The following is a 24,811-nucleotide window of genomic DNA, read 5'->3' on the forward strand; positions in this document are numbered from 1 at the left end:
CGCCCCACTGGCTCGTGCCGCGCGGGGGCCGCCGGGAGCGCGCCCTTCCCATGGTGCCCCGCGGCGGCTGAATGGGGCAGAGCCAAGATGGCGGCGGGCGCGGCCCCGGCGGGCGGAGGCGCCCTGTTCGAGTGCCCGAGCTGGTGAGAGGGGCCGGCGGGGCGGGAGCCGCGCCCTCGGGGCCACCGAGCCGGGGCGGGGCCGGCGGGGGCCGGGCAGGAGCGCGGCCCTGCGGGGGCCGCTGTCGGCAGCGGTGCGGGCCCTGCCCGCGGGGCTGGGGCTGTTCCCGGGGCTCGGACGGAACACGCGGTGTGGTACAAATTAAATATCCTGCTCAAGGGATGTGTCCGGTGCGGGGAATCTGCCAGCTTGAAACCAGCCCGGGTCGTTGAGTATATTGAGTTAAGAGGTCAGGGCTGAATGAAGCGTTGGAGAAGCACCGGGCCTGTGAATTGGGCGGGTGGGGGCCGTGGAAGGGAGGGATCCCGTGAAATCCCCCGGCCTGCGCTCCTGCCGGGAGCAGAGCCTGGATCAGGGGCTCGTGTACTTTAGGTGTTTTCGGTGCATCACGGAAGCAATCTCGCTGCGCGGTCTCTGGGTGCCCGAGGAGCGGGGCGGGCGCGGTTGTGTTTTAAATGGCCCGGACAATGACACACCATCGTACCCGAGAGCGGGAGCAGCTGTGCCAGCCCGCCCTGCCCACAGCCGCGGTACCTCAGTGCCCCGGGACAGTGCCCAGTGCGTGCATACAGAGCAAGCATGCTTTCTAATTTTGACCTGTTTTGTAAGTGCCTGCTTTAGGTGGTAAAGCCATTTAACCCTCTCGTGGAAAAGAATTCCTCGTGTATTTTAGGATCTTGTTTGTGCTGAACATACACAACAACAAACATCTACATGAGGCAGGGTGGTGTTCCATAAGGTGATGACACAATAGAGTAGATAAAGCAAGAAATTATTCTGGATATTCAACTTGAAATTTGAAGTATCATCTGTTTTATTTTTTTCTTAGTGTTTTTATACAACAGTGATTACAACATGTATTATATTCCCTGGTAAATTGGAATGTCTTGTGCCTTTGAAAGCTGTAGATGGAACAGCTTGTGAAATGCTTGGTCTCAGTGGCTTGGATGGTGTTGCAGAAGAATTCCTAAAGAAATCCCACCTGAAGAGGAGGCTTGGAATACCTGTACCTGTGAGGGCCTCCTCAGGTACCTGTTTTGTGGCTTTAGCTGCAGCAGGGCAGGATCTGACAGAGCTCCCTGCTGCCCTGGTGTGGTTCTGGAGCACAGTGTGTTGTGCTGAGTGAGAAATGGGATCCAGGAGATGATCCAAGCCAGGGGGGCACAGCCGAGCAGCAAGGGGGGCATGTTTGGGTGCCTGTTTTATTCTGACAGTTCTAAGATTTTTGGTAATTTGTTTTTTGCAGCCTGAATGTCCTTTTACAATAATAATCCAAAATCCTTCTTGGGTGCAGCAAAGCTCTTGTTGGACTCTCTCCTTATACATTCTAAGGAAGCTCTTTGTTTTCCCTCAGGCTTCTGCACATTGTAATAGTTTCAGGGACCGAGTTTGGTCCAGCTGACCCTGTGTTTGTACATGTGTAGTAAAGGAGTGCCTGATACAACTTGATCTTGTCTAACTGGCACGTGTAGATGTGGCAGCTAATATTGGTGAAAGATTTGTGTGAAAAAAATTAACATTTTCCCTTAATGCTTCTTTCAAAATGGGTAAGCTGTTGTTTCCTGAGTGTAAAAACAAAAAAGTAAACTAGCAGTAAGCCGGTCTGGAGAACTTACAGTCAGTGTGTGTGTTCTGTGAACCCAGATGGGAAGTGTTGGGTCTTTGTGGCTTGCCCCTCTAGTAGCGAGGAGCTCTCCTATCAGGGATTGATTTGTTTCTGGTTTATCTTTACAGTCTGCAAAACAAGTAGAATATATTTCATGTTAAAGCTTTGGATGCTTTCTACTTTCATTTACTGAACTGAGGATTCCAGCTCATGGTTTAAAAGTGTCTGTTCCTTTGAGGCAAACCAGAGCACACACAGGTATGGTGTGGAATCAGTGATGGGCCTCTGGGATTCTCCAGAGTGGGGATGGTTTGCAGTAGCAGGCTTGGACCAATAATGGGGTCATTCAAAGTTCTGACTTAATGGAAAGTCTTAGTGCAAATGTGTCCTGCAGGAAACCTGGTCTCAACCAAGCACCAAAAAGTCTCCTGCACAGGCAGCACTGCAGTTCTTTGTACCAAGAGCTTTGGGTGACCAAGAGCACGGAGCTGCAAAGAGTCTTCATGGCCAGTAGCAGCTTCTTCTGTAGTGAATTTTCTTCAGTCTCATGGACCTGTATTAAAATGAAAATCACAGGCTTTACCTGTCTATTTTGCTGCCTCTAGTGGAAGTTGGCTGGGGGCTGTGAACACCAATTATATGACAAGTATATCTTAAATATAATCAAAAGGAATAGTTTTTTTTCTTTGCCTTTAAATTGTTCCCCATGCTTTTGAGGTTTGCCTCCATCATTGTACCTCTTCCCTAACATGGATAGTGTTTGAGTACCCCATTTCCAGAAAAGACTTCTGCACCAAAGTTCGCAGCTTTTACTAGGCTTAAGTTGTGGCTTTGATTTAGTTTTTGCGCTGTTATATGTTACTTCTTTGTAGCCCATAAAATACTTGTTCTTTCTTTCCTTGTGTTTCCAGCAGTTAAACTTGCTCAAGACAGATGAAAAACAGTGGTTCCATCTGAATAGTACTTGCTGATGCCAGAACTTGTTTATGCCTGTACTGTAACTGCTCCATACATATTACAGATTTGAGCTGTGCATTTACAGGTGGAATAAAGATGTTGCCAGTACTTCCTATGCATTAAAATTTAGCCATACTATGAGACTAACAAATGTCTTTAGACAACAATTACATATCCTAGTTTTATTAAGAGTTTTGCAAACCTTTTGGGATGGTTTTAGAGGGTAAAAGTGACTTCTGTGAGGTGCAAATTATCTGATGTGTAGGTCTGAAGTACACCAGATGTTTAATGGATACTGCCTGCCTCTCCTTTTGTCCTGGTGTAATTTGCATTTGGAATTCTGAATTTCTTTACTCTGTCTTGACGCACCAGTAGTGGGGATGTCAGGCTTGTCCTGGAATGGCACATTTGAAATAGTTTGTTTTAAAAGCACCAATTGCTTCTCTTCAGTTTCCTTGAGCCAAGAACTGACTACTCCTGGCAATGCTTTTACACAGATTTCTGGAGATGAGCTCCAGAGTTCTGAAAATTCCACCCTGTCCTTGAAGTCAGGCATGAAGGTGTGTACGGTAGTCACAGAGGCCACCATTTTAGGGTGTGGCTAAATTAAGGTTCTGAGTCCATGTTTAGAAACCCAACGAATTGACCTAATTTTGAACTAACACAACAGAATTAAAGCTGTCCTGTCTATGTCCTTAATAGCTGCAACTCAGAATTTCTCTTGGTGACTTACTTCAGTGTTGCTGCAGAGTTTCAGCTGGATGTGGGTGTTGTAACCCTGCTGGCATGTCAGCATTGAATCTTTGTCTTGGGGAGGAGATTCTGCCAGCTGATTTGTGAAACTTCAGTGCTGTTACTTGGCCACTGTAGCCACCATCACATCCCAGAGTGTTGATGGCCTTGTCCTCCCTTTCCAAAATGGTTTGTCATTGTTACTCAATATGTTCCTTGCAGGCTTGACCTTAGCTTGGGCTTCTCTTTCTCTTTTTGCTCATCTGTCCCTGCTATTTCCCATTGCTCTGTAGTTCTGCAGTGGAGGGTTTGCCATCAAGGGCAGCAATAATCTGTTCAGTTCCTCTCAGAACCATCCAGACATACGGCACAGAGACGTGGCCTGGCCTGTGGAGCATGAGGTGGTGAAAGCAAAGAAACACATTTTTTTGCTTCTGGTACAAAAGAAAGATTTCTTTGCTTGTAGCTGTTTTAATATTTTAAAAACCTGTGCTGGAATTTGTTTTTGTTCAGTGGTATCCCTTGTAAATATTTAATTACTGATTGTTGTAAGCAGTTGATGTCTTCTATAAGGCCAGCAAATTCATGGATGCAGCTGCTGCGGGAAAATCTGAGCATCACCTGCTCGACTGTGTGGGGAAGGGACTAATTATTCATGGCAGGAAAGCAGAGGTGCTGTGTCTGCCAAAGCCTGACAGTCAGATGGGCCGGCTCTCTTCAAGACTGTTACTTACAGGACACACAGGAAACAATCATTTTAGGAAACAATCATTTTAGGAAGCAATAGAGGGATTCATACAAGAACCATGAATTTATAGGGAATTGACTTTGAGGAGGTAATAACAGTTGAACAGTCTGTGGGCTGACCCTATTAGTGTTGGGGTTTTTTATTAATTACCTTGACAAAAGCGACCACAACACTCATTGGTGACATAAGTGTGGTCAGCATAGAGGCCAGAGAATTATCCGGTCCGTGTGGTATAATATGAAGACCAGAACTGTAAAAACAAGATAAAGTGCAGAAGCGAATGATGGAAAATGGGGACTAAGAACAACAACTACTTCAAGCCATAAAGTAACTATTCAGAAGTAAAAGGACACAAGTTTATATTCAGAAATAAGAGAACAGATACACAAATATGTCAGCTGAGCACAGGGTGACCGTCAGTCACCAGTAACACAACTGTTCAAAAATTAGTGAAAAGATTTAATACTGTACCTGATATGTAATAATTTGGGGCAATTCCAAGCACATACACAGGCTGGGTGAAGAATGGATGCAGAGCAGCCCTGAGGAGAAGGACTTGGGGGTGTTGGTTGATGAGACGCTCACATGCCCTGGCCACGTCCACTGGCAGCCCAGAAACCCTTCCTGTGCTGGGCTGATCCCACAGTGTGGACAGCAGGGGAGAGGGGGATTCTGCCCCTCTGCTTTCATGAGAGCCCACCTGCAGTGCTGCCTCCAGCTCTAGGGCCCCCAACATAGGGAGGACTCGAAGCTGCTGGAAAGAGTCCAGAGAAGGCCGTGGTGACAGTCTGAGGGCTGGAGCCCCTCTGCTCTGGAGCCAGGCTGGGAGAGCTGGGGATGTTCACCTGGAGAAGAGAAGGCTCTGGGGAGACCTTAGAGCCCTTTCCAGTGCCTAAAGGGGCTCCAGGAGAGCTGGAGAGGGACTGGGGACAAGGGATGGAGGGACAAGACAAGGGGGAAATGGTTTTCCACTGACATAGGGCAGGGATAGAGGGGATATTGGGAAGAAATTCTTCCCTGTGAAAGTGGTGAGGCCCTGGCACAGGTTGTCACAGAGAAGCTGTGGCTCCCCCATCCCTGGAAGTGTCCAAGGCCAGGTTGGAGCAACCTGGGCTAGTGGGAGGTGTCCCTGCCCATGGCAGGGGGTGGAACAAGCTGAGCTTTGAGGTCCCTTCCAATCCAAACCAGTCTGGGATTCTGTGTGTGAGGTAGAGAAGTGTCAGTGCTGTTGTAGAAGGTGCTCATGAAAATGTGTAGTCTGTGTTAATTGTACTTATTAAAGCTTATCTGTACTTCAAAAAGGGATTTTTTTTTTTTTATAATTGAAGAGAAAAAACAAGAAACATAAGAATGGAAATTAAAGGATTTGATCAAAAAATTAGTATGGAAATCAAGCTGTCAGAATAACAAAGCTTTGGAATGACTTCCTGGTAGGTATAAAGGTTACAGTCCTGTCTTCTTCTGATTTCTACAGGTAAATTACAGTGCCAGTATACCTGTTCTCACTCTGAAAATGTAGGAATAATCTTATGAAATAATTGTTGCATTGTTGCTCACTACTTAATACTCATTTTCCTATTTAATTCAGTGCCATTTAAATTAATTTTTTGATATCATAAAACCTGTAATTCTCTCTAATAGAATATTTATGGCCTTGCTCTCAGAAATTAAATTTTGTATGCAATTTCCAAATTTGACTGTGTTCCGTGGAGACTTTGTTCCTAAGTAATGAAGGAAACCAGAGTGAGCCAGTAAAATCTAGTTCTGTGTGAAACTGCATTTGTAACAAGAAAAGGTGCACAGTGCCAGGGTAAAGTTGGGCAAATGCTTTAATCCAAGTGGAATGCTTTGTTTGGTCAAAGCAGCCGCGTTTCTCATCAGAAATATTCCATAAAACAATGCATTTTTTTTCTACATTCAGGAAGGGTCTGTAATATCCAGTCTGAACCACAAGCTTTTTAAACTTTGTTTCTTACAACTGGAAGTTTAGCCAGAATAATGTTTCTAAGAGCAGAGGAAGTTGTCTCCTGAGCAGGCTCCAGTGCTGGCCTGGGCTCAGCTCCTGTGCTGTGTATTATGCTCTGAGAAGGGCACAGCACTCGTTTCCATTACCAGTGCACACAATCCACAACAACTCTGTGATCAACGAACATCTCAGTGAGAGAAGGATTTTATTTATTCTGATTTCTTTCTGTAGAGAAGAGCATAAAACCAGCCGAAATCATTGGAAACAACAGCTCAGAGGGTTTCCTGTCACACTGTGCATCAGCCTGAAGTATCCCATCCTCTTGTGCTTTGACCATCAGGCACAAAGGATTTAGGGAGCTCTTGAGAGTGCCTGGCTGAAGCCACTTGAGGTTTGCAGTTTGTCACTCTTTTTATCAGTTCTTAAGAACTTTCTGACACTTCTTTGAGTTCCTTGGACTCATAGTGAAGAAAATCTCTGATGTGGTATGTCCTGATCCAGAGAATTCCTTTAATGATAGTGTCCATGGCCATGTTCTCCGTGCCAATCAGCTCTGTGAATTTTCTGGAAGGCTTCACTTCTCCCTGGAAGCTTTGGCGATTCAGGGGGTGGTCTGAGCATGCTGTGTCTCCATTAAACTCACTCAACTAGTGACCAGCAGTAGGTTCCCAGGTGTTACTTCCAGGTCACTTGTAGGATGCTGCTCTGTGGAGGCCGGAGATTTGCAGGCACTGGGGACTGTCTGGAGGGTACAGAACAGCTGCTTGTTGTCCGTTTTTAAATGTGCTGGAGCAGAGTTCTGATGGGAGAGCAATGGGCTTGGGGCAGCGCTAAGGGCTGTCCCTGTGTCTTCTGTGGAGGGGACAGTCTGCTGACCTCAAGTAATTCTTCATCCTTCAGAACAATGTAGGAAAATTAGTTTAGTGGATATTTTAGCACATTAGTTAGTGGAAGAGGACTTTTTTCTTTTAATATTGGAAATAAGATGGAAAAAACTGCTTTCCTGTAACAGCACAGGGCCAGCTTTCTAACAAACTTTCTTCTAGTAGATTTTCATGAGAGATTTCCTTTCGTGTTTTACTCCTTGATCCATGAGGTGAGAGGTGTGATAAGGCAGAGCATGTGAGGGGTGGCTGATAGTTCCAAATCCAGCCATTACTTCTGATCTTTGGTGACTCTGGAACTAATTAGTTTAGAATTTAAAACTGGAAAATCTTTCTACTTTTTTTCATTAAAAGGCTTTTAAAGTATTTAAGTTTGGCAGCCCGAACTGTGACATTGATTTAATCTGTTCCAAAGGTGTTTTCTAACAGAAATTACTTCTGTGAGTTTGTTTTCATGGTATCATAATCAGTATTTACAGCCTTCCTGTGTTCAGTATTTTGCAGGAATGGGTAGATAGGGGAAATACTGCCTACAAAGGATTCTCAGTCCGAAAGAAGCCAGAGAATAGGTACATTTTTCCAGCAGTTTAATTCATAGCTGAAGACACTGCCTTGTGCTACTGCTGGGCTTGTTTTATGAGTTCAAAATAAGTTGAAGGTAAAGGCAGAGTAAAAATAACAGCAAGGGTGAAAGTAAAAATAGAGGTGGCAATGAAAAATCAGAGCTGATATATGGCAAAAGATGACTGTCAGACAGGAGTCAGCTTACAGAAGAGGACAATAGTTGTGCTACAGCACTTGGGAGCTCTCCTGTGACCTGTCGGGTACAGGGAGGGCATTGCTAAAATGTGTGTTGGGACAGACTGACCATTGAGTATCCAGGAAGAGATCACTGAAAGGAAAAGCAGAGACCAGGCTGAATAAGAAGTAGACTTACCTGTAGAATGACTTTGTTGAGAGGTTTAACTATGTGGAAAGAAAAAACAAAGGTTGGGGAAGCAGCTGTTGTTTGATCAGAGTAAGGCAGCCGTGTGAAAATTATCAAAAGTTGCGTTGCAGAACTTGGCAATTTCAGAGGACTGGGGAAAAACCAGTTTTCCAGTGCTCAGGGGCAGAAAGAGGAAATAGTGAGAAGTGGACACGAATCCGTGACAGGAACCTGTCTGTCAGTGCAAACTGAGCACTGAGATCTGCAGGGAGCACAGGAGGAGACAGCAGTGCTCAGGTGTAGCCTGGCTGTAAGATCCTTGAGTAGTGCTTAAGAGGAGGCAGTTCCCTGACTGGTCTGTCCCCCACACCACCATAATCCTGTTTCTAGAAGCAGTCACCGCTTCAGCAGATTGTCCTGGAGCTTCGCAATCTCTGCTTTTGCTGCTGCCATTCATTCATCCATCAGTATTAACCATGTGCTCATTAGGGTGGTATATCCACAGTCGTAGAGAAGGGCCTGGCAAGAAAACTTGTCCAAGTCCCAACTGACAAATTCAGAAAGGGACAGAGAGATCTGGGCAGGCTGATGTAATGGATTGGGAGCAGCAATATTGCTTGGGAAAAAAATGAAGTAGCAATAACAGAAGACTGTATTGTATTAAGTTACTGAGGAGAACTGACCTGGGGGCACAGAAGAAACCATCACGTTTTAAGGCACATCCCAGAAATGTGAACATCTATATTTAACCCCCTGAAACAACTTCAGTTACCAGTTACCTTCAGTTACCTTGTTTTCTTCTCCAGCCACCCTGAGGACATGGCTGCCCACTGTCACTGTTTCCTGGGCTGGCTCCATGTAGGGAGCAGAATGGGAATGTGATCTCTGGAGTTCCTCAGAAGGGCAGTGGTGCAGCTGAGAACTGGGTCACTGCTGCTGCCTACCCAGAAAGCTGGTCCAGCCTCAGAGACAAACTGCAGAGTGTTATCCGTGAGGAAGTGCTAGAGATGCAGACTTTGAGAGATCTGAGTGGAAAAAGAGCCTTTGCTGCCAACACCAAAGATCCCATGTGGTGCAGGGCAGGGTGTTGGTACCCTGAGGGTGTTGTGGGTTTGAGCACTGCAAATGCCCAGTGCCCTTCTGCTGATCCCCGTGGGTTCTCCCACGTGCTGGCATCTTGCTGTGCCCCGCTGAGTCCCACAGGCTCTGTGCTGTGTTTCCAGGTGGCAATAACGCTGGCTGACAGGTGCATCTGCCCTCAGGAGGTGAGCAGGGAGGAGCTGTAGGGCTGGGGGAGCTGAGCTGCTGTTGGGGTAGAAGAGGATTATGCTGCTGTCCCCTGGTGGGGCCCCTCTGGTACTGGAGTCTGTTCTGTGCGATCATAGGTGAGCCTGGAGGAACTCTGGCAATTGGACAACACCTTTATAATATTACAGGGGTGTGCAGAGACCTTTTGGGGGTTTTTGCTGTTACCAGTAGTGGAGGGGAAGGGTGGTAGAAATTCCTGTTCCACTCAGAAGCCAAGGGTAGAGATGTGCTGTTTTGAAGGTGACATGAGAAAAGAGAGCCCTTGAACAAACAGTCCCAGCTTACCCCCTTCTCTACCTGTTAGTCTCTTCCTGCCTTATATCAAGTTCTCTCAGGAGCTGCTCTCTTGTGTAAATCAACTGGTTTCCACCTGGAGAGGTAAAGCTTGAGATGCCTCACATCCTGTTACCTTCACTCTTCCCATAAAAAATCTTTGTTTATGTGTTTTCAGAAGGAATCTGCAGGGAGGAAAAGAAAATTATGGGATTTTCATATTTTCCCCAAAATATTTCTGCTTACATTTGTGTAGGTTTGGTCTGAGCTCAAATAGAGTTTTAGCTCCAACACTAATAAACTTTTTATTAAATGTTTTGATACTATATTTTGCCTTTCTTTATTTTCCAGGGCAGGAAAACCACCACCTGGCTTACACCTGGATGTAGTCAAAGGAGACAAACTCATTGAGGTATGGAAATTGGGTTTGATGGATTTGGTGTGTCATGTACATAGGCACCAGCAGTAGAACATTTCCCAGCATTTTCCACACTTACTCATAGGTATTTCCTTTCTCTCTCGTATTCATTATTTTCAAATCAGTTTGTTTTGCTCTGAAACTTCAGAATGAAGTGACTTTTCCCTTGCCTGTGCTTTAAAGGCAGCCTTGTGCCATGCAGGGCTTTCATCGTTTATGTCCCAATTAACTGCACTGATTGAAGGGATACAGCACTGCAGGGCTCAGCAAGCAGTGACACAATTATTGAACATCAAACCTGCCCTAGTAAGAGAGACAAAAAATAAAATGTTTGTAAGGGAGACTCCATACTTTGCAGAGCCTGATTTCTTCCAAACTTCATTTTGGACCGACGTTGACATTTTCTTCCCTATAAGATACTTGCACAGGAGGTGCCAGACTGCAGCAGAAGGCACATTGTCCTAGGAACTTCAAGAGCAGGAATTGAATAACGTGGTCAAGAAATCTCAGATACAGAAGAGTAAAAGTAAAAGCTCTTCCCTTTGTACCAGTTGTTTTGAGAAACCTGTCTGGTCAGTTAATTTTTTATTTTATAGTAAGGTTAACCAGGCACCCTGTATCCTGTAGGAGTGCTGCCCTGTCCTACAGTATGAAACACAGTTGGATTTTTCCTCCCACATTCAGGTTCTGTGAACATCACAGATACAGCAGGTTAATTTTATTACAGCAGAGGAATTTGTCTGTTGTGCACCGCCTCATTCTCTATTTCATATTTTGTCTTATGTCACACTTAATGAATAAAGGAAAGTCTCTAACAGGGTTGACAGAGAGGACCCAAACCAGTGAATGTATTTTAGCTGCGGAGAGACTCCTGACTTGCAGTTGGCTAAAACAGAAATTTTTCTGGCCAGGAAAACTTTGCAAAGCTGAGCCAACTTTTCTGAACAAAAATTGGAAAATTAAGAAACCAGTGTTAGATCAAGATTTAGGTAGCTTAAAATCTTTGCTGGTATTTAGCGTATGCTACCACAGAAGCATGAGACAGTATTAAGTGTTCCTTCTGGTATCTAGCAGCACAGATTTACTCTTTGGAATTTGGTTGAGTTACCAGTGTATGCTTTGCATAGGAGAGCAGATAGAGATGTCACAAATAGGTGTCTCATAAATAAACTTGTGTTTTCTCAGGCCAGAAACCTGTAAAATGAGGCTTTTCTTTATAGTCCATTGCTGTTTTGAGAGAGTGCTCTTACTCTGGATTTAAAGACAAGAAATTGGCAAACCCAGTCTTGACCTGAGAGATCTTCATTCAGCATTCATTGGAAAGGAGATAGATACTGGCATACATGTACTGTACATTCAGAGCAGCTTCTTTGTCCTACAGGATGTGGATGAGCTGGTTCATACCAGGACTTCAGGACTCTCCTTCACCAACACTGTGGCTCTCAAACCCTTTGCGTTGTGATTGTCTTGGAACCCTGGGCCGTGTTTTCGGCCTCTCCTGCTTCTGTTACGTGTTCAGAATCATGTTCGAGCTTGGAGAGCTGCAGCAGGATTGTTCCTGAGCTCAGCCTTCTCAATGCCACACGCTTGTGCAGCTGCTTTGGGCCTTGCACTGTGTGTAGGTGACGGCTTCAGTCCTCTAGTCTGTGGCGGTTACCTGAAACAAGGTCCTGTGTGTGTGCATGGGAACTGTGCAGCAACTGAGCAGCACTTGGATGTGATCCACATGTTTCCCTGTTCGGTACAGCTGGCAAAGAGTTCTCCAGTTTTATCTGTCGTGGCAGGCAGCAGTAGCCAAGGAAGAGAGCTGTTAAATCCTGTGGGTTACTGAGCACTTGGTACTAACCGAGCCATCGGTGTCCCAGCCTCGTCCCGAGGCCTGAGGGTCACCCTGTGATCGCTGGGTCTGCAAAGTGCAACAGCAAAACAAGCCATGCAGTGTTTAAGCTCAGTGTGTGAAGGAAGACACTGGGTTATAGCTCAGAGGCACAGAACATTTTGGAAACATTATCTTGAAGTAAAGTCAATAGAATTATTTTCTCTGATGGTGATTTGTTGCATTTCCAATTTATGAATTTGTGTCTTTGAAAAACTCTTGAAGTGCTGTCCAGTCAGGGACAGGTTTGTGTGTTTGTGTGTAACAGGTGCAAATGAAAACTTACAGGATGCTTTTGGTGTCAGTTGTGGGCAAAAATAAGAAATTGTTTGGCCAACTTTTATGATACTTGAAATCATGAGATAACTGCTTGTGGAGCTGAGCACTGTTTGTGGAGGAATGAATCAGCTTCTGAAGATCCACTTGTTCTTATCAGAGCTGTGTTAACACAGGACTTTTTTTCAAATTCACAATTAAAGGAGAAGTTAGTGCTCGTCTTTCTTACAACATGGAATCATAGAATTCCTTAGTGCAAAGGTATTGAGCATGGGAAGAGTCAGGTACTGATCTAAATGAGTAAGGAACTGTGGAATATGGGACGTAAATCCAATGCTGGGAAGCTGAATCCTCAGAGAACCTAACCAGGCTTCCTCAAAAGATGGGTTGTAACAAACAGTTATGGTGTTCTCAGATCAATAGCTGGATGAAACAACTCTGATCCCAAGAGAAAATATCAGTAAGACTCATGGAACAATGGTTAAGGCTTGCAGGGAAAAGCCTCAAAAGGGCACACTGGTGTGGAGAGTGTACAGGGAGGAGGTGGATGGATCTGTTTAGAGGTGGGATAAAAAAAGTCAAATAAAATTCAACCAGAAAAGATGGAGGAGACCATGTACTAATTTAAGCTCTTCATCAGTGGCTTATACTTTCTGGTTAACTCTGAGGGGTCTTGTGAAAACCAGCGTTTGTAAAGAGACAGAAAGTGATGATAAAGTGCCCAGGTCAGGGCAGAACCCAGAAGACTTGATATAGTGATTTCTCATGTTTTTAATCTTATTCAGATTATTACACTGAGGCTTTGAGGTGTGTTGCTCTGCACCAAACACAGATGGATTCAGGGGAGACGCCTGCATGTTTTACATGTCCCAGCTGGAGGAAAATCACTTATATTTTGCGTTTGCACCTCATTTGTCATGAGACCATGTAGTTGCAGGTGAATTGCCAATTAAGCTGTGATTGCTGGTTTACCAAATGACATGTGGACTCACAAAGAAAACTTTTTTTGCGGTGTAAGCCTAAGTATTGGCACTCTTGTGAATTTTCTGCCAGTTTGTGTATCACTGAGGAGGTTGATGAAGTTGTTATTCTTTCTAGCTGTTTGTTTTCATGTAACTGCTTGAAATTTAATATCTTGTAGTGCTGGTTGAAATTGGCCAGAAGTTGGGAAGTTATTTGGTTTAATAGATGTCAAGAACTGATAGATACACACACTTTGATCACCTAAATACTCTTATTTTACGAAAGCAGGACAAAATATGTGAGTCGGTAGATTTTATAAAGCATTCGCTGTCATGAACTGGTGCTCATGTACCTTGAGCTGCTGAAGAATAAGACCTTTAACTAAGGGACCAATTAATTGTAAATCATCCTGATGTATACAAGTGTGGAGTCAGGTTGTTCAATTAATTTCTAGTGACCTAAAAGAGTGAATAAACATACAGAAATAAATTAAATGCTTATTACTGAATACCAGATGGTGAGAACTTGCAGTGTTGGGGCTGATAGATGTTCAGCAGAACACTGGAAAATCCAACCTGGAAAACAGAGCAACCTTGGGGAAAAATTGGGAAAAAACTAGTGGGGAAGTGACGTGACTGTAGCAGTGCTAAAGCCTTGAAGTTCATAGTCGGTGGGCAGGTAAATAGATGTGACTTTGCAAGGTGACCTGTAGTAGAAGCTGAGGTCCCTGATGGGATTTTTGTCCTTGCAAATAAGGCAGAGGAGTATAAATACTGTGTCTTAATTCAAGCTGTCTCCTTATTTTCTCTATGACTTGGTGGTGCCACAGAATGAGGAACTCTCGGGATGGTCGTTGCGTCAGTCTGTCTGACAGCTCAGAAAAGCCCCAGAGCAGCCACCTGGACCTACTCAGATACACTGGCTTTTGTAGCTGAGCATATGGTTTGTACCTGGCAGAACTGAGGAGGAAACACCTGCTGACTGGAATGGTGCTGCCAGAGAGGGGGATCCTCAGCATCAGCCACCCTACTGCTGTAACCCACAGCTTCCCTGGAGCAGCTGGGACACCCATCTGACCAAAGGCACACTGAACCAGTCCACTCAAACAGGGAAAGATTAACATGGGAAAAAAAGGCTTTGCAGCCTGAAAACTTGTCTCAGATGTGTGGCAGTGAGACTGAGGAGAGGATAGAGGCGCTGGGAACGGAGGGAGGGGGAGAAATCCATGTGCTCAAGCAGGCAGAATGCTAGTTCATCTCAGCCTGGTTCATGAGGTTTTCTGATGGAAAATGTATCCTCAGCATTCCTTTGATGATGCTGTTGAAACGTGTGGGCTTTGTTAAATGTTTCAAAAAGCAGGAGAAGCCTGTTAACAGATGTGTAATGCACTGCCAGCCTTTACTTTGTCCAGCTGGAGCAGGAAAATATAGATTAAATGAAGTTCTTGGGAGCCAGGGAGAAGGTTCTCCACCTGCCCTGCTCAGGTACTGTAGCATTCAGGTGCAAGAAGTTCCCTCAGCAACATGGTCTGGTAATGGAAATACTGCAGGACTTTGTCAGCATGTCCCTCACTTTATAGAGATGGTTTATGGAACTTATATTAAGGTTTCTAAGATCTTGTTTGAAGAAAAGATTAGAACTAGGATGAATAAAGAAGAAATGCCTAAAAGTAATGGTTTACTTGAATAGACTAATATGGATTCCTATCACAGCACATATTCAGTATAGTTTTGCATCTTTATACCAGAGGTCTGGAAACTCCTGCAGGTCCAGTTCTGTACAGAAGTATAATTTTGATATTGTGTATCAGACCAGAGATCACTGAGCGTGGGTTCCTGCCTTGGACAGGGCCCAAGGTCAGCAATCGAGGAACGTGTTAAAATCTTTGGGTGCAGATGTGAGAGAGAATCTCTTGTGTGAGGCAGTCTCATGATTTGTAGAGGCTGTCTTGTGTTGGCTGGTAAAGAAGGAAATAACTGGGACTCTCACACATTCATCTCTTCTGATTTTACAAAGAGCAGATTTGAGTTTCTGTATTTACCAGTACCAGACTAAACTGAAATATTGATGAGCTGTTGATGCTTCATTTTGAATTTGCTCTGTTTATTCATGTTCTTGAATTTTTTCAGGAAGATCCAAAAGATTCTAGGAGTCTAATATGCTTCTCTGTTTGACATTCTACTCAGAAACTCATCATTGATGAGAAGAAATACTATCTCTTTGGGAGAAATCCTGATCTGTGCGATTTTACCATTGACCACCAGTCTTGCTCTCGGGTCCATGCTGCCTTGGTCTATCACAAACATCTCAAGAGGGTTTTCCTCATAGATCTGAACAGCAGTAAGTAGTGTGGCATTTAACCAGACAGAAGTGCAATATTTCAGTGCTTAAACATTCTGAATCTGAGACACTTTTTCCTTTCCCACTGTTGTTTGCACTGTGTGGACAGATGGATATAATCGGAATTTGCGTCCTAGGGAAAGATGGGCAAGGGTTAGAGCAAAGGAGTGTCTGCTCCAGTCAGCTTACATCTGCCTCAGTTCTTATTTAAAACATTTCTAGATTCTTTAAGAGGCAAAAGGAGAGGAGGAAAGCGACTTGGCCTTCACAATTTTAGCAAATCCTTCTCTTGGGTGGTTTCCCAAGGTCTGAAACTTGTCATGTGGTTTTTTCCACTGTCTAGACATAGACATAGACATAGTACATTGGGACCTGCAGGAATACAGAAAGTAAAGGGTGTTTGTAATTGATTTCCATGACTTTTTGAGGACTTCTGGTGTGTGTTATCTCAGTGTGTGAGATGATGGGTACAATGTACATAGCCGATGCTCTCAGCAGTCCCTCAGTGCCTTGTACCTCAGAACAGTTGTTACAGTTTCTGAGATTCTCAAACTGGAGCTGGAATACTGTGAGCCCAGTCTGGTGACTAACAGACTCTTTTGCATTTTGACACCCTCAGCACATGGCACGTTCCTGGGTCACATCCGCCTGGAAGCCCACAAACCCCAGCAGATCCCCATCGACTCCACGGTGTCATTCGGAGCCTCCACCCGTGCGTACACCCTGCGCGAGAAGCCGCAGACGCTGCCGTCGGCGGTGAAGGGGGATGAGAAGATGGGTGGTGAGGATGAGGAGCTCAAGGGGCTGCTGGGCCTGCCAGAGGAGGAGACAGAACTGGATGTGAGTACGATGGCACACTGTGCCTCAGTGGCATTGCCAGCTAGGACAGCATTCCCTGCTTGTTTGCTTAAAGTCGTGGAATCATTTAGGTTGGAAAAGACCTTTAAGATCATCAAGTCCAACCATAAATCTGACACTGCCAAGCTGCTACAACTCACCCCTGTAGGCAAGGGTTCTTGTTAATAGATCCCTTGGGGCAGGTTAGAGTGAAATGACACCGAATGACTGGTGTTTATAAATACATATATATGTAGGGTTTATTTTAGAACAGTTTGTTTGCCATGGAAAGGAGGTCTGGAGCTGTTTGGGTTATTATTATCTATAGTAATATAGCTAAATAAAAGCATAAAAATAACACTTAAGAAAATATATAAGGAAAAGCTAGAAAGGATAAGAGCAGAAAGATCTCACCACCTATGGATCCAGTGATGAAACTTGATTGTTGCAATTTTGATGTCCATTGGCTGAAGTGATGGTCACAGATTTGATCTGTCGGGGGTGGGGGAAGCTCTTGAAACACAAAATCCAATGGTTTAATGTAGGCTTAGGTTTACATGGGAATGCCCAGGTAACTCCCCTGGGGGGGGATTTGTTTTACACTGTGTGTTGCAAGCCTGTGGATCTGTTGCAACACTGTGGATCATGTACAATCCTTTGGTGGAAGGCCCCAGAAAAGTGCCCAAGGGGCACTTCGGGGGTCTTTGATGGTTTATGACACCTTGCAAGACATGACAGCTGCCTCTCACATCAGCATATTTGAGCCAGTAATGCCTCATCAGAAGAGATGAAAATCTTCAGGCCCAGGTGTGAATGTCCCAGTATCTCCCCCAGAGAGGGAGGGGAGTTTTCACCCCTGAGCCAGTTGTGTAAGGAAGGACATTGCCATGATAAAAAGCACTGTCCCACCTCACAGGATGTGCTGCTTTTCAGCCTGTTCCCTTAACTGTCTCAAAGCCCAGCTTGTCCCCTATGGTGGTGGATGTTCACCCCCTCTGCCCCTGAGCTGTTCCCTTGCACATCATCAGCAAAGCACCTGCTGCTTTTGCAAATGGCCAGTTGTTTGAGCCATTAAACATTACCACTTCAGTCCCTCACACAGGCCCACCCCTAAACCATGTCCTTAAGTGCCACATCTACATTTGTTTTAAATACCTCCGGGGATGGTGCCTGAACTACTTCCCTGGGTAATACTTCTTTAGGTTCAGTTTCTTAATTTCTTGGCTGTGAAGATAGTCTGAGGTGTTTCTGCTGACAGATACACCTAAAGCATCGCGTCTGCCATGATAAACCTGTGATCATGTTGCTTCCCAGAATCAGGGACATAATAATCTTAATATCCCAGTGGTCATCTCACTAAGGCTTGCCAGGGCACACATGCTTCCGGTCGGGTGGTTTCCCACATTTTTCCCATTGTCAGATACCTGTGGGAGAAAGCAGTGTCTGTGGCATTCACAGGAATGTGGATGTTGGAAGGGAACTCTTAGAATCATCAACCAACTCAAGCAGGGCCAGCTGGAGCGACTGCCCAGGATTGTGCTCAGTTCTGAATCTCTCTGCAGAGACCCCGCAGCCTCTCGGGGCAGCTCGTTGCAGCCCTGAAGCTCTGCTTCTTCCTTGGGGTCTGAAGTTGAAACTAAACAGTGTCCTGTGGTCTTTTGATGTGCACAGTCACATGATTAAATCAGATTTCATACACTAGTTGCTTAAACTCTTTCGTCTCCAAATTTGCCATTAGAACCTGACAGAGTTTAATACAGCCCACAACAAGAGGATCTCCACACTGACCATTGAGGAAGGGAACTTGGACATCCAGAGGCCAAAGAGGAAACGGAAGAACTCCAGAGTGACGTTCAGTGATGACGACGAGATCATCAATCCGGGTAAGGACTTTGCTTTAATATTTAGCTGATGCTCTTCAGGACCTCCTTCTTATATTCTCATATGGATAAGGCAGTCAACATTTGGGATCAGCTGTTTCAGAGAAGCTGCCACGTTTCTCACTGAAGTCTTTGACCTCTCTCGTTTCTTCTGTTGTACCTGTAAAGTAATTGTGTGGTCTGTGCAGGATGGGGACATCACACTCAGCTTCATTGCTCAATATTTTGTCAGATATTGGAAAAATGTCATGGGTCTAAAAGGAGGAAGGTTTACATTTTTTGCCTTCTTTAGAATCTAAATGGGAATGGAACTTGTTTGTTTTTCTTTGTCCCCTAATGCTTTACTTACCTGTTGCCTCCAGGGTATCTGTCTCCAGCTCAGAGGGTCTTTGCTACTTGTCTGTACATCTGAACCAGGTTGTCCTCAATCCTCATTCAGACTGATGCATCTGAACACATCCAATTCCAAATTAGTCTTTTTTTCTCCTTTAGCTGTTCTGTATTAATGGCTTTCCTATCAATGATACTTTATATGGATAGTATTCCTGTTAATAAGAGTAGCTAATTAATGAGCCGGCATTTTGAAATACGGTGTGGAGGTGGTTCCACTGGCACAGTAGAGCACCCAGAGTGACCATTTTGGTTTATAAGGTGATGCAGTTCAGTGCTGAGAACATCCTAATGCAAATGCCAGTCATTCACATTGCAAAAAAAAAAGATAATTTTTCCAGACTTTCAGGAACTTACATTGACTGCTTCTGACTCCTCCTTCAAGGCCCCCCAAGGACTTTGGGGACTGGCTGCTGTGCCTTTAGCATGTGCAGTGCCTTGTCAGCAGCAGCTTTCAGCCCCAGCTCCAGCCTGTGTGATCCCAAACTGCCCATCCGGCTGCTCCCCTTCCCATTCTTCATTTGAGGGAAAGCATTCCTTACCAAGATGCCTGGTGAGCCACCTGGAGACAAAGCCACTGGGTGTCCCCTGAGCTCCATTCTTTATTTGGTCACACTTGTGCTCGCTGGGAAATGCTGAAGTGCTGGCTTTGGGAGGAGAAGGTCTGTGTTCCAGTTTTCCCCGTGGGTTCTGCTTTGCCCGTGTCCTCACCAAAGGCATCGCTGTTCTTGCTTTGCAGAGGACGTGGACCCGTCTGTGGGGCGGTTCCGGAACATGGTACAGACAGCAGTGGTCCCTGTGAAGGTACGGAGTGACTCCCATGTTCCTCATTAACACCTTACGTTGATGAACTCACTGTATGAAGTGCACCATAGAAACAGACCGTTCCAAAGTGATGTCTGTGTTTCACAATTGTCTTTTTTTGCAAATTCGACCATTTCCCTTCAAACCCAGATTTAGCTCTTTTCTTCAATAACACATGGGATCAGTGGTGATTTTTTTTTCCTCCCAAAAACAAACAGTTTACAGAAATTCGGTGCATTATTTCCAGACATCAGTTAAAATTGTGGGAAGTGTGGAAAATAGAAGGTAAAAACGAGGTTGTTTGTTTAAATACTGAGTGCTGAAGGTTTCATAAGGTTGTGTACTAGAATAAGTGGGTTTAGGCTTTGCTCCAAGATGAGTGTGTGTTGACAGTGCTCTATTTAATTGGAATATGTGAAGAGGAGGGAAGATCTGCAAAGCTTCAGAGCAGCTAAGCCACTATGTAACAGCAATTCCACTTGTTGCTGGTATAGACTAAATAACATCACATGGAGAAGGATATTTTTCCATAAGCCCAGACTGCTGGAGAAGATTCCAGTGATCAGGAGCAGAATTACCCAAATGATCTCGAAGTTGCAGTTTCTTTCTGTGGGGGAGGGCAGGTTTGTGTTATAACACTCTCAGGCACATGGTGGGATTGTTGGGGTGTCCTGTGCTGGGCCAGGAGTTGGACTGGATGATCCTTGTGGGTCCCTTCCGACCCAGGACATTCTATGAGTCTGCTGGCTAAAGACCTACTCAGTCTTCATTCAGGACAAGCTCAAGACTGGTAGGAGTATAGAGGAGGTGAAAAGGTGCTCAGGCTTCATCTGAGTTACACCTGAGCTTCAGCTTCTGTCACCCTTCCTGCATTGTGCATCTTTAAGAGTTTATTATTGTGGTTGTCAGGGAAACCCAGAAGAAAACTTGAGGGACAAAGACTGGGACATTGTCTGTAGGAACTTTGTATGTGGCAGATTTAGATGCCTTTTTGGGGGGAAATAGCCTTGGCAACGAGTTTGAAGAGCTTGATGGTTTCGTGCCTTTACAATAACTCTTTCAATACTTGTGCCTGCAGAAGAAGCGTCTGGAGAACGCGGGCTCGCTGCCCCCGGAGGACTCCACGTCCCGGCGCATGCAGAACTTCCCCTACAGCGGGGGCTTGTACGGGGGGCTGCCCCCCACCCACAGCGAGGCGGGGCCGCAGTCGCACGGCGTGCACGGCACCGCGCTCATCGGGGGGCTGCCCATGCCCTACCCCAACCTCGCCCCTGACGTGGACTTGACTCCAGTTGTGCCCTCCACAGTGAACATGAACCCGGCTCCAAACCCGGCCGTCTTCAACCCCGAAGCTGTGAATGAACCCAAGAAGAAGAAATACGCCAAGGAGGCCTGGCCGGGCAAGAAGCCGACCCCGTCCCTGCTGATCTGAGCTGGGCTGAGGGAGGGTGGGAGTCACCAACTCCACAAACTCTTCATGTGCGTCTTTTTAAACTTTCAGTGTTCTAACAGATGTAATACTGAGATTGGAGAAGTGAAATATCCTTTAAAGATCTGTCTTCAAACATTTTTATATGTCTGTTTAAAAAAAAAAATACAGCTCCCAGCTCCTTTTGAACCAAAATCCCTGCAGCCTTTTCTTAGCCACCACTGTCCCAGAGGTCTTTACACTGAGTTTGGGTCCGCCAGTCAAAGAGGCAGTCACACAGTTCCATTCTTACTTATGGCATGGCCCTGCAGACCCGTGTGTTTTGGTGACAGGCTCACTGTGGGTGACACTGTTCCTGCTGGACATGCTCACAGCAAATGTTTCTGGGGCCAAGCCTTGCAGAGTCCCATTGATAGGAGTTGTAAAACTTGCAGAATATAGGTCAGCTTTTATTTTTTATATTTTCAAAACCCACCAATGTGGGGCATTCTCTTTTCATTATTATTATTTTTAGTTTGCCTACAGCTTGTTTTAATTTCCATGTGAAACACTAGAGCATCCCATGAGTCGTAAGTTAAGATGGACAAGCAGTAGGTGGGTTCCTTAGCTTTGTTCCAGTGCTGCAGGGTGGGGGCTGGGGGATGGGTACTGGGTGCACAGGTCAGAGTGTCTGACTGTGCTGTGGTGCCAACAGCCCTGGTGACTCCCCTGGGATAACTCAGGGTGAGGTTAACACAGAGAACAGTTTCTTTTACATTTGGTGGCCCTTGTAACTCAGTGTCATTTTTATTTGCAAATGGAACTTTTAAGCTTAGCATATATGAGATGCAACAGGACACAAAGCTGAGCAGTTGTCAGCAGAGCAAGAGGACTGGTTCCCTTCCACACCTAAACCCCCAATCTGCAAATATTTTGGCTGCTGGGAACAGCAGGTGAGGATCAAGTGCTACTGAGATCCAGAATAGGAATTCTCACTAGAGATAATAAAGCAGTGCACAAGCTGGTTCCATAATACCACATTTTTTGATTCCTTCATCACCTTTTCCCATTGAATAAAATGAGAAGCTTGATGGGTTTTTGCTCCAGCCCTTCAGATCTGTGGGCTTAGATTTGAAAATGATTCACATGTCCAGACACTGTGGCTGTACTTTACACAAGGTAAGGCCAGAGCTCTCTTATTCTTCGGTTTGCTCTGGGGTTTTTGTAAACTCTCTAGTGCAGTTCAGCTACAAGTCACATTCCTTTGTTGTTTGGGGGATCCAGAAAATGTGCACCAAAATGAGACCCTGCTCACTGTGTGCAGGACTGTGGCTGCCTGGTGAAGTAGTGCTGGGGTGCTGGATCAGTACTGTGTTCCTGTGCAGGGGGTGCTGGATAGTGCTGGAGCAGGGCTGTGTTCCAGTGCAGGGAGTACTGGATGCACCAGACCCTTTTGGACAGATGCTCCAAAATCCAAGTGAGTTCTGCTCCTTGATTGCTTCTATCATGTCCCTGAGGTAAAGCTGCCCCGCTCACGAGAGCGATGGATTCAGAGACTGCTCCATTCCCTCCTTGCACCATCTGTCCAGCTCACACTATTCCATGGGTGGTTCAGCACCTGCTCTATGATCCAGCTGTGCTGTTCTGTGTTTAGTTGCCATTGATGATTCAGCCCTCGGGCATTTGTTCTGCTTCCCAGCACTCCCACAATGACTCTCCAAATCTTTCTCCCTTTAGTCTGGCCTGTAGGATTTTCGTTTCCCACTCAGTTGCTTTCTGAAGGCAACTCTTTAGGATAAGAATAGTCAGGGCAAACAAAAGTTGAACAAGTTTTCTTCTTTTTCTGTTTTATTTTGGGGTTTTTTTGTCTGTTGGGGGGGTAGTTTTGGTTTCTTTGCAAGTGGCTCTTTGCAAGATTTTTCTTGACAAGGGAAGCTTCACTGCTCATTGTTTTTTAAAGCTCTTCTCCTCCCTGGCTCTGAACCAGCTCTCGTTATTTCAGAGCTTAGGGGCCACGGCTGGCCAGGAGGAGACAGGAACATCAAGGGGCTTTGTACAGACGTTTGTACACTTGTGTAATATGTAATAGGCCTTTTCACACTTCTGTTGAGCTTTTTAACTGTAACCTTTACTATGTTGTAAATTAAATGCGGATTTTGCCAGTTTGGAGTGTAGTGTGTTTGTTCCAGTCTGCACTGGTGCAGCTGAGGCTGCCCCTTATGGGGGGGCATGGGAGGATCCTGCCATGGCAAAGTGCCCTTCTCCCTGCAGGCCTTGTCCTGCCTCAGGCTGCAGCTCCTAAAGCTGCTCGTGACCCTCTCTGCTGCCTCGTGCTGCACGAGTGACACCTAACAGTGGATTTTGAACAGTGGTTGCCTTTGTTTTCCAAGTGGAGTTTTTCCTGATTCTGGCCTAATTCTCTCTGTAAGTTGTACTTCAGAGCCCAGCTCTGCTGCTCTCATTGCCCAGGCTGCTGCTCTGACACAGCATGGCCTTGGGCAGGCTCAGTCCCCTGTCCCTGGGGACACTGCAGTGAGAAACACCAACCTGGGGCCTGGTTACAGAGAGCCATGGGACCTGCACAGGGTTGAGAGGGACTCCCCAGCTTTGATGAAATCAGCAATACTTATGCTCTACATAATTTTTTTCCCAATGCAGCAGCAGCTGGGGAGGGTACATTTGCACTGCGGTTTTGGCAGCAGGCTCACAGTTCATGTGCAAGCTGCTCACCTGCCACAGGCAGAAACTGCTGGTGCAGGTGAAGGGGTTCCCTTTGTGGTCTGACACTGTCAGTGTGGGTTGGTGAGCTGTTCATCTCCTGTATTAAATGAACGATTTAAAAGGGAGGCAACTTGCACAATAATCAGAAGACCTCTGCAGTGTGAATGCAGAGATGGGAACAAAATGGAGACTAGTTTGCAGCTGAATCAACAATGATTGAGCTAAAGAAGATAGTAGTGTTTTCCAGGAACATCTGTCCTTGCAGCATTCCCTGGATTGTCACTGTAACCCTTGTCTTTCGGTCTGGAAATACGAGAGGGCAGCACCAGGGGGCAGCCGCAGAGCTCGAGGTGAGCTGACAGGGGGTGTGTTCGCAGGGCTGTTCAGTGAGGTACTGATGTGTCAGACCCTGCACTGACACGCCTGAAAGCAGGACTTGTTGGAGAGGAGCTGGGATCATCCTGGGGCCCTTCAGGAGAGCAGGAACAGCTTCCAGTGCAGAACAGGTGAGTGTGCTGTGGCAAGACAAAAATTGTGTGAACAATTTTCCTTGCATTTCTGTGTGTTTCACCTTGGCATGGCTGGGTACAGATAGCAAAAAATGCTGCTCCACTAATATGGCTGCAGGCCTTGTGCCAAGGTGAAGGAGGAGTTCTTTTGGCAAGAAAACAAGTTCTATGGACACCTGCAGTTATCCAATTAGTGCTGTACACCACAGTATGTTTTCCTTATGTAACCAATGTAGTGTGAACAAGAAACTAAGCATCATGAGCACTATATAATCTGTCTTTCTCCTAATAAAGACGACATTTGCCTGATCACATTGATCCTTCCATCAATAGTGTGTAGTTGTGCAATTACACCAAGGACTTTGAAACCTCAGTGGCACGGGGAGAGACCACAGGAGAGGGCTGGACTGCAAGACATGGCTTGGGAGAAGACCTGGGGCTGTAAAGGGCGGTTGCTGGGCTCAGGGGTCAAGTGCTGTTTGAAATGTGCTTTTTCAAAAGCAATCAGGACAGCTGTAGGTTCTTTGATCTCAAAACTCTCAATCTAGCAGTAGTAGGTAAAGGGGAAAAAATGTTTCTGCTTTTGCTTCTCAACACCAGGTACAGCTCCTCATCCATAGGAGCTGTGTGGTGTCAGTGGGCCTTACCTGCTGGGTGTGGGAAAGGCAGTGCTGGAGAAAGAGGGAGAGTGTGAAGTAAGACTGGAGACAGTTTAGGATCAACAACTGTGGAGTTTGGGTCACAGGGTTAAATGACCCTTCCCTGAAGGTCCCATAACCAGTAAAACAGCAAGAGCAGCAGCTTTCC

At 45.6% G+C, this 24,811-nt stretch overlaps 1 protein-coding gene and 1 non-coding gene across 3 annotated transcripts; both read left to right on the plus strand.

Annotated features, from left to right (window-relative positions):
- The first annotated feature begins 5 nt into the window (after positions 1 to 5).
- PPP1R8 (protein phosphatase 1 regulatory subunit 8) lies at positions 6 to 22,936 on the plus strand. 2 transcript variants are annotated; one of them, XM_064635201.1, is made up of 7 exons: positions 6 to 143; positions 9,934 to 9,994; positions 15,302 to 15,455; positions 16,075 to 16,295; positions 18,031 to 18,175; positions 19,302 to 19,366; positions 20,445 to 22,936. In XM_064635201.1, exons 1-7 carry the CDS (start codon positions 88 to 90, stop codon positions 20,796 to 20,798), a joined length of 1,056 nt encoding a protein of 351 aa, XP_064491271.1. In that variant the 5' UTR covers positions 6 to 87; the 3' UTR covers positions 20,799 to 22,936. The 2 variants fall into 2 exon arrangements, with proteins under 2 accessions (XP_064491271.1, XP_064491272.1); XM_064635202.1 differs by lacking the exons at positions 6 to 143; positions 15,302 to 15,455 and having other exon boundaries at positions 9,958 to 9,994.
- On the plus strand, positions 11,830 to 11,994 carry LOC135402404 (small Cajal body-specific RNA 1). Its single transcript, XR_010425114.1, has one exon. It is a non-coding gene; the product is annotated as a small Cajal body-specific RNA 1 (non-coding RNA).
- Positions 22,937 to 24,811: the final 1,875 nt, after the last annotated feature.

Source organism: Pseudopipra pipra, chromosome 24 (genome assembly GCF_036250125.1).
Source record: "Pseudopipra pipra isolate bDixPip1 chromosome 24, bDixPip1.hap1, whole genome shotgun sequence".
NCBI classification, from domain to species: domain Eukaryota; kingdom Metazoa; phylum Chordata; class Aves; order Passeriformes; family Pipridae; genus Pseudopipra; species Pseudopipra pipra.